Raw genomic sequence first — 12,712 nt, forward strand, 5'->3', positions numbered from 1 at the left:
GAAGGTGGCAAATGGAGTTTAATACAGAAAACTGTGAGGTGATTCAGTTTGGAAGGAGTATCAGGAAAATAGAGTACTGAGTTAATGGTAAGATTCTTGGTAGTTTGGATGAGCAGAGAGATCTTGGTGTTCATGTACATAGATCCCTGAAAGTTGCCACCCAGGTTGACAGGGTTATTAAGAAGGCATACGATGTGTTAGGTTTTATTGGTGGAGGGATTGAGTTTTGGAGCCATGAAGTCATGTTGCAGCTGTACAATACTCTGGTGCAGCCGCACTTGGAGTATTGCATACAGTTCTGGTCACCGCATTATAGGAAGGATGTGGAAGCATTGGAAAGTGTGCAGAGGAGATTTACTGGGATGTTGCCTGGTATGAATGGAAGGTCTTATGAGGAAAGGCTGAGGGACTTAGGGCTATTTTCGTTAGTGACTTAATAGAGACATACAAGATGATCAGAGGATTAGATAGGGTGGACAGTGAGAGCCTTTTTCCTTGGATGGTGATGGCTAGCACGAGGGGACATAGCTTTGAATTAAGGAGGGATAGATATAGGACAGATGTCAGAAGTAGGTTCTTTGCACAGAGAGTAGTAAGGGCATGGAATGCCCTGCCTGCAACAGTAGTAGACTCACCAAGTTTAAGCGCATTTAAATGGTCATTGGAAAATGGATGATAATGGAATAGTGTAGGTTAGATGGGCTTCAGATTGGTTTCACAGGTCGGTGCAACATCAAGGGCCGAAGGGTCTGTACTGCGCTGTTATGTTCTATGTTAAGACTGAATTATCACATTTAACCTCATACTGAATTGACTGACATAGATCTTCATGCTTGATGAGATACTATAGAACATTTGCTGATCAACTCCATTTTGTGTCATTGCTTAGGTGTTGCTATTCTTCAAACTACTATTAACAATCCAAATCCTCCAGATGCATTAACTTAATTCACGCCATTATTTATGGGCGTTACTGTTAAGGCAAAAACAAAATAAAAAGCCATGAGCAATAACTTTATATAAGGAGACTATTGTCATTCTAAAAATTTTATAACAGCCATTTTATATTCTTACCCAGACATCGACATTTCCGTCATCCTTGTCACACTCTTCTTCTTTTCCCTCTGAGTGTTAGAGCTGCCTGTTCTCAGTGAACAGAAAATGGCAGCCTGCGGTTTTTAATTGCGGTAAAAATGGCTAAAGAAAATTGTTCACTGAAGCAGTAATTTACACAGTCAGAATTGTGGCCTTCATGCTCATAACAACTAGATGAGATATTAAGTGTCTCATAAAAATCACACAATGGGATCTTATTAAGAAGCAGCAAAAATGCAGCCACTGCTTATACAGATATAGTTTTGATCCTTGGAAGCACTCACAGAAGCCTTTCTTGCAAGCTAATTTAAAGGCTTTTTTCTATTTAATATGGGATAGAGGGAGAAAAACGTGACTTAGATTGGTCAAGACCCTTTAGGTGATCATTTACATGTATAAATAATGGAATTTTAAATGTAACAGACATTAAGGGATTTAACTGAATTCCAATGGACAGACAGCCTTAGACTGCAGGAAGAAGCCCCCACTTTGTAGAGAGAATTGAATAACAGGTGCAGAAGTCAGCAGTGTCATGAGACATTAAAGATCCCCTATCTATTTACGTGACTCCTAACTTCATTCTTTGCCAGTAGACTCCGTGAAGAGCAAATCAAATATGCATGTACTGAGCAAATCCAAATTGTACATAATGGATAGCCTTGTTTGCTACAACTATTCTCCATGTTTTACAGGAAGCTTTGATAATGCTGTCTAGAATACTGTTGTGGTTGCATAAGATGCATTGTGAGAGCCCAGGAATAAGCACTCTGATTAACATCATGAGATCATGGCAAGACCTATCAATGAAAATCAAAATAATCATGCAGTTTCATGATTGACCTGATTGGATATATATGTAATCAATCAATAACACGGTTGGTTTGCAATTGGTTTGTAAACACTAAGGTCAGCTGAAAACAAATGTATAAGAGTTTACGTCTTTCGTTTGTTCAACGAAGAAGCTTCTAGACCTCCAAAGGAACATCAATAAATGCTTGTCTACTGGAAGTAGACTGAGTGTGGGGTGATTCATTTCATTTAGTCATTCAGCTCTAATAATCACCATGATTTAGAAACATTAAACATTCAGTATTGCCTAAATTAGAAGGGCAGGACTGTATGTATTCTAGTCAGCATTACTGAAGCCTCCTGTAAAACGTAGAGAATAGTATCAAACCAGGCTATCCGTGATGTGCAATTTGAACTTGCTCAGTGCAGCCCATTGATTTGCTCATCACTGAGTCTACTGGCATTGAGTGAAGGTACGAATCAAGTAAATAGATAGGGGATCTTTAATGTCTAGTGCCACAACATGCTTCACATTCTGCCATAAGATACTAAGCTTAATTGCCATAACAGGACAATTCTACTAAAATATCAGAAGAGGTGTGTAGCACTTGATGTGGTTTGGGTGTGCCAATTTTGGAATCTCTACTGTAAGTCAGGTGCCAAATATTGATAGATGACAGCATCAATTTGCTGCCCAATTTGTAAAGTCCTTAGGAAAAATTGCTTTCTTGGTTTGCAAGGCCGTTTATTTTTAGTGTTGGTGCTTCCCTTTTTGCTTTTTGTGTGTGACCTGATCTTACCTTCCAAGGAAACCACAAAGCCTTCACCCGATGTTAGAAAATGGAACCCAGCAGAAGGAGAAAGCATTGCCAAGAGCTTAGCTCAAAAAGCATTGGAAGAAACAGCTTCTCACATGGAAGGTAGAGTAGTTCTTTAAAGCAACAGTTCTGTTGATATTTTCACAGTGAAATTCCCAAATGTGATGGATTAGGCTGGCTTTGTTTGCCTTCATCAACAATTATGAACTGCAGAGCTTTCACTGTCACTTCTCATACTGATGCTAACCTTGACATATATGTGTTATTTTGCAATAATTTATAAACATTTCCTAATTGAAAGCACTCCGCTTGGTCTTCTCCATGTTTACATCTTACCATTTTTCTTTTCTTGTTGCTGGTTTTATAGTTCATTTTTGTGACGTTTATTAATGCCGGAAATACGATACATCAGTTTTTGTACATTAATGAACTTATTATGTGGAAATAAGCAGATTGATTAACATAGCTACATATTCAGTTCGCTCAAAAGTATGAGATTTGAATCCCCAGTCAATTTAAATTGTACATATGTTGTGTAACTAGCAGAATTAGAGAATCAAATGACTTTTATTTTCATGCTGTCTTTGTGTATGTTCTCAGAGATAGTAAGAACTGCCGATGCTGGAGTCAAAGATAACAGAGCATGAAGCTGGAGGAACACAGCAAGCTAGGCAGCATCGGAGGAGCAGGAAAGCTGACGTTTCAGGTTGGGGCCCTTCTTCAGACAATTTTCTGAAGAATGGTCCTGACCTGAAACGTCAGCTTTCCCACTCCTCTGATGCTGCCTGGCCTGCTGTGTTCTGCCAGCTCCACACTGTTATATTTGTCCATTGTTATTGCAATTTGTAACCCTGTTTATTTCATTACCAGTAATACCAAAGGGGGACCATGTGATAATCCAAAGTGGCAAAACTTCTTGTAGTGTGCCGGGTCGAAAGAAATGGGGTGACTTTCCCCCAGCAACCGTGTTAAATATACTTGAAAATGCGAAACTGACATCCAACTTGGCTGTTGAGGACGTGAGCAGCGGTAACTGTTCTCCCTGTCTTGTATGGTTTTGCAAAACGTTCTTGCAAGGAAGTTCTGCTTCATTTTGTGACGCTGACGCATTCTATTTATTAGGTGATAATGTGACAATTTATCCGAAAAGTAACCCTCGAAAACGGTGGAGCCAACATCCTCCTGAAACAGTACTGAATTTCTTAAGGAATGTTAACTCAAACTTTGCATTTAAGACCTACACAATAGATAAAGGAGGTAAGAATTTGGTTCAAGAATTTTTTTCGAAGAAATATTTAAAGTCTTTGATAGGATGTCTGGTAAAAATCATTAATGCAGCAAATATAAATATAACTAAACTATGTCAGTCTCTTTGCAGGTTCTGTAACTTTTGTTTCCACGGTCATCAATTTTTCTCACTAAATTTGATTGTAATTTCATTTAGTATTTACATATCTCTGAAAATCAGCCATTGTGACTATTCCTACCTACCCCAGCTGTATCTTCCTGAAAATGGTGCTAATAAATGGAATCTAATTTTAACAATATTCAATACAGTACTTTGATAAATGGTACAAGAAATATTCCAATAAATATTTAAAGATTGCAGTGATCCATTTAGGTCTGTCCAGTTGCAAAAGTTTCCCTTGTCACTGTTGACCATTATTCTGAGGTTAGTGGTGTGTGCCATATTTGTATAAACTATATCTGTTTGTAAATTTGTACATGGTTGCCAGCTAAACATATTTTGTGTTGCTATAACATGTGAGTTCATAATGTAGAAAGCTGCATTTATTACCACCCCACATGAAGGGGTGCATGCATGCAGTCCATGCAGTTGCAATGACTGCGGTATCACTGCCAGGGAAGTGCTTCAAGCTTGAACTTAATATCATGTGGCAGCCTGATGGCTCTGAAATGGGTTACAAAACCATTGACCCAGAGGTGTGCTCAGAAATAGCCCTGGTGCTTTACCCACCCCCTCAGTCGCTGCCCAGTGACCTGAGTGAAATGGCCAGTGAGGGATGCCTTTGGCAGGACCCCCGGGTAGAGGCATCAATAACAGGCGTATCACTTCTGTTTGTGCAACAGGTGACCCCTTGTGGTTCTAATATTAGTCGGTGGGGGCGCACAGTGATAACATAAGCAGCACTGACTTCCTATGGGAAAATGCATCAGATATAGAAAGGTACGACGTGTGGATGGATCCATTCATACACTTTCTCTGTGATGAAACAAGTAGCTGTAAATAGCAATACATTTTTAGTTGTCATTTACCTTTACAGCAGAATCTCAGAATACCTTATAATTGAAAAAAATCAGATGAGAAAAGTTTCTTTCAAACCTTATCCACTGAATAAAGTGTAACTAAGTACAAATTAACGCACCTGATATTATGTTGCATCTCTGCCCATTATAAATCTTTCTGAAACAAAACATTTGAAATGATAAAGATAGAAAACAATTCTGTGAAAATAATTAAAATGTGCCGGTCCCTTTTTCAATACCCTTAACAATTTTTGTTAGTGCAAATTGCATTGTTCTGGGGTGTGCTGTCTCATCTGCTTTAACTTGAGTCTTGTGTCACAACATTTTATGTTCCTTCGCAATTGTATAATCTGCGAGCACTATATCCCTCAGTGCCACTTATTTGTTCGAAAAGACGACAGACACAAATGTTTGTGATCACTCACTTCTTGTTCTATTCTTCTGTGCAAGGGAAATCACTTTTTGTTAGCCCCCTGGGCGGTGACTATCCTTTCCCAGGCTGGGCATTTGCTCATTGCTGTCTGAATGGCGCATCTGATGGCCACACCCAAATCTCCACAATCCGGAAGAAATACAACCCCCCCCCAACAGTAAATACTTGCAAAGGGCCTTCAACATAATGAAATGCTGGGGCACTTCACAGGAGCAGTATAAAATAAAAATTGACACTAATATCTGGAGGTATTAGAAACATAAGCAGAAATTGATGAAAAAGCTCAGCAGATCTGGCAATATCTGTGGAGAGAAATCAGAGTTAATGTTTAGGGTTGAGTGACCTTTCCCCAGTTATTAGGAAGGGTCACTTGACCCAAAAACATTCCCCATAACTGGGGAATGATCACTCAACCATAAATGTTAACTCTGATTTCTCTCCACAGATGCTACCAGACCTGCTGAGCATTTCCAGTGATTTCTGTTCTCGTTTCTGATTTAGAGCATCCGCAGGCCCCTTGTTTTTATCTGGAGATGTTAGGTCAGGTGACCAAAAGCTTTGTTTTGTAAAATAGGTGTTAAGTAGTGTCTTAAAGGAAGATAGTGAATTACAGTGAGGTGAAGAGATGTAAGGATGGTATTTGGAGCGGAGGGCTAGGCAGCTAATGGCTTGGCCACCAGTGATGGAGCACTTAAAATAAGGGTGGTCAGGACTTCAGAATTGGAGGAGCTTAGGGCTGTGGGGCTGCAGACAGTTGCAGAGATGTGGAGGGGCTAGGCCCTGCAGAGGCTTGAAATCTTGAAACAAAATTTTGAAATCAAGGTGATGCGTGACTGGAGCCAGTAAAGGTCAGCAAGCATTGGGGTGATTGGGGAACAGGATTTGGTCTGAGTTGAAACGTGGAGAGTGGAGTTTCAGATAAATGTGAAATCCTAGTCTGGATATAGCTGAAATCAGAGGTCACAAACGCAATAGTGTTTCTGTAGCAGCTGTCAAGCAGTGTTCCAGAGTGGAAATAGTTGGTCTTTGTCATGTTGAAATTGTGAAAGCAAATAAAAGTACAAAGCAAATACAAAACTATTGTTAAATAAAAATTAAAGAGTAACTAGTGTAAAGGTGTGAAATTTACAAATTGATTGAACCATTGAGTAGATTGATGATTGGACAGAAATGATGATAGAAAAAGACAAGGAAGAAGCTAACAGACAGAGAAAATCTTAAATAGAAAGATACAGAAACATCAAAAGGGTCTCATATTTTCACTATACAGCAATAACTTCAATGAAAACTAGAGTTCTATCCAAGTTGATGAAATACACTTTAAGAGGCTCAGTAAGTTGTGTGGATATGGACAGGATTGGAGGGAAACAGATGCATTAAGTGAGTGGATTGAATGAAGAAATGTGAAATTGTATCCACTCTGGCTCTGATCTTAGCAGTGGAGGCTGAGCTATGAAGAAACAAATGTCAATTAACATGTTCATCGACACAGATGGCTAAAAGTTAGTGTGCAGGTAAAAAAGGAATCAAAGTCTAATTCTAATAGATATTGACTTCTATCTTCCGAGGAGGAGAGCGGAATTGGAATTCAAAATTGTGGAAGTGATCTTGCAGTGATACAATGTATCAGTCTGATCATATCTGGAGTACTGTGGTCGGCATTGAACTGCAGGAGAGAGATCTTAATTTTAAAAGGGATGCAATGCAGCTTTGTAAGTATGCCTTGAGGCTTGAGCGTAAATTCCAAGGACAGATTGTATAAAATTTGTTTACAATTCCTTGAGTTTGAAGGCTTGAAGGATAGTCTATAATTGAGTAAATGCTTTTTTTTTAAGGGATTGAAAATGATAGATACAGAGGAACTGTTTCAACTGGCAGTTGAGACCAGAGTGAGAGACCCAACCTTAAAATTAAAGCTAGACTGAGCAGGGGTGATGTCAAGAAGTACTTCTTCACATGAATTATTGTGGAAATCTGGAACTCTCTGCCCTAAAATACGGCCAATTGAGCTTTTTAAAGCCATGATTGATTAACCTAGTTAGATGAGAGCATCAAGGGATAAAATGCACTTAAATGGAGTTCAGGTACAGATTAACTGTGATCTATTGAATGGCCAAGCAGCCTTGAGAACAAAAAGGTCTACTACTGTTTTTGCGTTTCTTGAACAAGGGAGATAACAAGTCAAAGAAAATGGATAAAAAAAACCTAGAACTTGGGATTTAAGAGAGTGTTGCATGGAAGGATGCGTTTATTTTGTCTTTTTCATCTTTGACAAAAATAATGTGATGAACTGGTTGTATTAAAAATTAATTTACCACTTGATGAGTGGGTGTTCTTCAAATGGGAGTTTGTAAATTATTCATGTTGACAGACTGCATCTGTTTTCGATTCTTGACAGTATAGTTTTAAGCAGGAATCCAAAGCTCAGTATAATACAATGTTAATTTTGTTTAAATCATTCTGTCAAGCTAAACCTCTTCCTCTGTAGCAAAAATTAATGTGGATTGATTTAATTCATTCTCTTTTGCTGGATCTAATCTACATTATCAAGAAGCGATCACTTTATTTCACCACTGTAGCAGTTCAACATTTTTTTAATGTAGTGGGTGTGTAGAATGCACTGCCAGCAGTGGTAGTGGAGTCAGATACTTTAGAGACTTTTAAACGACTCTTGGATAGGTACATGGGGGACAGTAGAATGTAGGGTGTACAGGGTAAATTGATCTTAGGATAATACGTTGGAACAATGTCGTCGGCCGAAGGGCCTGTACTGTGCTGTGCTGTTTTATGTATTTAGAATGAACATAGAACAAACTTGTAAATATATTCCAGTTGATCAGACACCATAGCAACTTAGATATGGGAATTGGGTGTATGGCAGGAAATGGAGTAGTAGTTAATGGGTCTTTTTCGGGCTGGGGGAGGGTTTGTATTTGTCTTCAATCAATTTTGGGACCCTTACTTTTCCTGATACTTCCTATATTAGTGACCTACACTGTGGTATTTAGGGGATAATTTCAATGTTTGCAGATGATACAAAACTTGGAAACAAAGAAAACTAAGAGGAGATAGTGTAGAACTTCAAAAGTATGTTGACAAGTTAGTGGACTTAGCATATACGTGGCAGGAAGTTTCAATGCAGAAAAATGATTCACCTTGCTGGGAAGATCATGGAGAGACAACATAAAAAAGATGGAATTCTAAACAGCATGTAGGAACATTGGGACCAAGATTTATATGAGCATGAAGCATTGAAGGGACAGGACAGGTTGAGAGAGTGGTTAATAAAGCATAGAGTATCCTGGGCTTTATTAATAGGGCATAGTTCTCAGGACTCAACAAAAGGTTATGTTGATCTTGCTGGAGTGTTGTGAACTATTCTAGTCACTACATTTCTGGAAGGATATGGAAGCATTAGAGAAATGTGGAAAAGATTTGTGGGAATGGTTCTGGGGTGAAGAATTCAGTTATGAAAATGGACAGGACAAGTTAGAACTGTTTTCCTTGAAGAGACGGCTGAGAGAAAATTCAGTTCAACACGAAGGGGCTGAACAAAGCAGATAGGGAGAATATGTTCTCACTTGTGAAAGGATCAAACTCGGATTGTAGCTAGAGGTTAAAAATGGAGGCAGATAGATATTTGATAACTGTGACCATGCATAACAAATATAGATTAAGAAGCTGTGGAATGTGGCTTAACCAAAATAGAGTCTATAATGGCACTTTTATTACTGAGGAGAAATGAAAGAAAATTCCTGATCACAGTGGGATGATAGAAATGTAGGTAGTGAACATTAACTTTGGCAGTGGCCAATGGGAAAGAAAGTTGAGAGTAGAATAAAATGCCTGTTTTCTGGCAGTCACTCATTTTGTGTAACTCTGAAGCTAAATTTCACCCCCATGGTGATAGAATTCAACAGAAGCCAGAAATTGCTAGGCTGCAAGTTAATTGTGTCAATTTCTAGTGATAAATTAGGTCTGTGTTGTTTTCTCGACTCGACATTATTTAGTCTGTAGGAATGACTGTCTAATGTTTAAGTTATATTTACAATAACTTGGATATTGATCTTTTTTCATTAACATTTGAAACAATGTAACTTTTTTGCTTTAGCATCAGGAGCCTATCTCATTGGCCCACTATCACCTGCTGTTGGAAAGGCTGATAATGTTGATGGTGAAATGGAAACAATTGAATTGGATCCAGAAAGATTGGAACCCAGGTCTGATGATGAAGACACGTAAGTTCAAAAGCTGTCAGAGTTACTTAGACATGCAGCTTAGAAAACAAGTGCAAATGTGGCATATTTAGAGGAAATTAGTCCTAAAAAGTATATCAATCACATTGGCCTGTCCCTCATCACAATGACTATAATATTTGTTCAACACCAGGAACCCATTATTATATATGAGCCTGCAACTCCAATCTAAGCTTCTGAAAAGTCATTATCGGGAGAACTTCTGTTGGTTTGGCTTGAATATGCAATTCAACCCAGTCGATTATTTCTAGTTAAGAGATCGTGGACTACAAGGGAATTCTAGATGTCAAGGTCCCTAAACCCATTTACATTAATCTTTCCATGAATTGCAGCATCCAATTGTCCAATTCATTTTCTAATTTCTAAGCTCCTTCCCATTGATTCCTGCACCACTGAAGATTGAAATTTTTCACAAATTTGGTCAGTTATATTGATGGTATTCATACAAATTTGGAAACAATCCTACTAAATTATGAGCCACACTATTTATTACTGTTGTGATTCTGCCGATATGAATGTTACTTCATGTTTTACAGCTAGTTTCATACCGATTCTCCATTAGGATGGTAAGGCATAATGCTTGGGGGACCTTGGAGTCAGATGCATTGTTGCAGCTTAACTGCCTAAATTTGCATATTTTAGAAGCCTAGAGCACAGTTAAGTTTCTGACAACTTGTTCAGCCAGAATTACCTCACTCGTGCAACCATTGGTATATGGAAGTATCTGTAGTACAAAGTACCCCAGCTTTCAGTTCTGGGCCTATTACTACAGTATCATCCAGGTCAAGCCAGAACAGAATAAACATTAAAGTGCCACGTCTTTGTACTTCACAGCTGTTGCACTGACTGCTGAATGTCTCTTTTTTTTAATGTTACAGAGATTTTGAGGAAGCTGATGAGCCAGATTGGGTGGATGAGTTGAAGAATTTGCTGGAGGATAACCTTTGAAGTGCTATTCTAACTGACTGAATAATTAAAATGCTACAAAACAAAATAAAGCCTGTTTGCTTTTAACTGTTGTAGTCATTTGCCTTGTTTGCCAGATACCTGGCTGAAATAATCAGAAAACCCAGAAAAGATACATAGAGTTTATACTTTTTTAAAGTTCCCATTTTAAAGTAGTTATTCTGTGCTCAACTTTCCCAGAACTCCTTGTTTCAAGTCTGACCCTGCTCCTCTTATCAAAGTCACAGATTGTATCCTATGTGCCAAAGGGGTAAGTAAACTATCCCTTGTCACTGTGCCCTTGACACATCTGTCCACATCGTCCTCCTCTAAATCCATCTTTGCTGTTATTTAGCTGAATGTGTTACACTCTCCTGGTTCTACTATCTCAGCAAATAACCTGCAATGGCTACCTACTGTGGCATTGTTCACTCTAGTGTCCTCACTCACCTACCCTGAGAACCCCTTTCTATTTCTCACTTCTCTGTGGCCTGGTAGCAACTTCTGAAAACGATGCAATAGTTTTCATATGCACACCTTCAAGACCAATCTTTACCTCATGATAATTCTCATTAATTGTCCCTGAACTGTTAGACCCCTTATCTAATGTAATGAGCTTCTGATGACACGCCACACATCTGCTAGACTGAATTTATCTACATCTGTTATATAGTTTGAGTCTGGGCTGTGTCTGCTCATCTATCATTGAAACTTTCATTCCTGTCCTTTTTGGTTATTCTTTTGTGCGATGTCAGTGACACTAGAAGTTATTGCCCATTCTTGATTGCCTTTGAGGTGCTGAAGCATCTCCAAAATGTGTACTGGTGGGATTCCTGCATCACTGTTAATAAATGGTGAGGCTTAAAGAAATGTTGGGTGTAAAAGAGAAAACCCTGTTTCTTTCTCCTAAGTTTTCTTAATGGATTTGAGCCAGGCTTCTAGCAAACAATGTAAGTATAATGCAACCCATACAATGTTGGTGCTCCCACAGTATTGGAACATGATGGTGGGTTTTAAGCATGTACAGTCAGGGAAAGTGGTTGATTGGTTTGTTGGAGGATGGGAATGGTGGTGCAGGTGGGTTGAAAAACCAAAGGGAATATTTTGTGAATGTTTGTAAGGAGCTGACATTAAATGATAATAGAGATAATGTTGCAAAGCAAAAAGAGATAATAATGGAAGTAGAAAACAAAAGATTAGTCTGGAGCTGATGTCAGAGTGAATAGCAGAATCATCATCACCAGCTCTTGTCCCAAAATGAAGGCCAGAAGGTAGAGGAACAGAATTATGCAATTCAGCCCATCAAGTCTGCTCTGACATTTGATCATGGCTGATATCTTAACCCCATTGTCCTGTCTTATCCTGCCACCCTTTGATCCCTTTATTAATCACCAAACTATCTAGTTCTGTCTTAAATACACTCAATGACTTGGCCTACACATCCTTCTATTCCTCCTCATCTCAATTTTGAGGGGTGATGCCTTTACTTTGAGGCTGTGCCCTTGAGTCTTAGTCTTCCATACTAGTTGAAACATCTTCTGTATGCCTGCTTCATTCAGGTCTCTCAATATTCTGTAAGTTTCAGTCAGATACCTCTCAACTCTAAACTCCCACTGAGTACAGACTCGGAGTCTTCAACCACTTCTTATGTGACAAGCTCTTCATCCCTGGGATCACTCCTGTAAACCTCCTCTGGCCCTCCTCCAATACCAACATATCCTTTACTCAGATACTGGGTCCAAAACTGCTCGCAATATTCCAAATAAGGTCTGACTAGAATCTTACACAGCCGCAGCATTCAATCTCTGTGCTTGTATTCTAGCCCTCTTGATATGAATGCTAACATTGCATTTGCCTTCCTACCCTCAACTGCATTTAATGTTAAAAGAATCCTGAATTAGGACTTCTCTAACTCCTTTGTGCATCAGTTTTCTGAAGCTGTTTTGCATTCAGAAAGTAGTCAACACTCCTATTTGTACCAAAGTCTATAACCTTGCACTTTCCTACATTGCATTCCATCTGCCATTTCATGACTCACTTCTTTCTTGTCTCATTTCTTCTGTGGACTCTCTGCTTCATCAACACTACTTGTCCCTCCATCTAGCTTT

At 38.8% G+C, this 12,712-nt stretch overlaps 1 protein-coding gene across 5 annotated transcripts in view; it reads left to right on the top strand.

The window, feature by feature from the left end:
• The window catches only part of nek3 (NIMA related kinase 3), a 34,059-nt gene extending 23,403 nt beyond the window's left edge, over nt 1-10,656 (top strand). For 3 of the 5 annotated variants that reach the window (XM_048532956.2, XM_048532959.2, XM_048532960.2), the window contains 5 exons: nt 2,693-2,804; nt 3,573-3,731; nt 3,825-3,959; nt 9,515-9,641; nt 10,538-10,656. In XM_048532956.2, the coding sequence (XP_048388913.1) occupies nt 2,693-2,804; nt 3,573-3,731; nt 3,825-3,959; nt 9,515-9,641; nt 10,538-10,607 (603 nt within the window). In that variant the 3' untranslated portion in view covers nt 10,608-10,656. Of the gene's footprint in view, nt 1-2,692; nt 2,805-3,572; nt 3,732-3,824; nt 3,960-4,793; nt 4,891-9,514; nt 9,642-10,537 lie in introns of those variants that run through there. The other 2 variants (XR_007247759.2, XM_048532961.2) reach the window with 2 other exon arrangements.
• Nucleotides 10,657-12,712: the final 2,056 nt, after the last annotated feature.

The sequence above is a fragment of the Stegostoma tigrinum genome, chromosome 6 (assembly GCF_030684315.1).
Source record: "Stegostoma tigrinum isolate sSteTig4 chromosome 6, sSteTig4.hap1, whole genome shotgun sequence".
Lineage (NCBI taxonomy): Eukaryota > Metazoa > Chordata > Chondrichthyes > Orectolobiformes > Stegostomatidae > Stegostoma > Stegostoma tigrinum.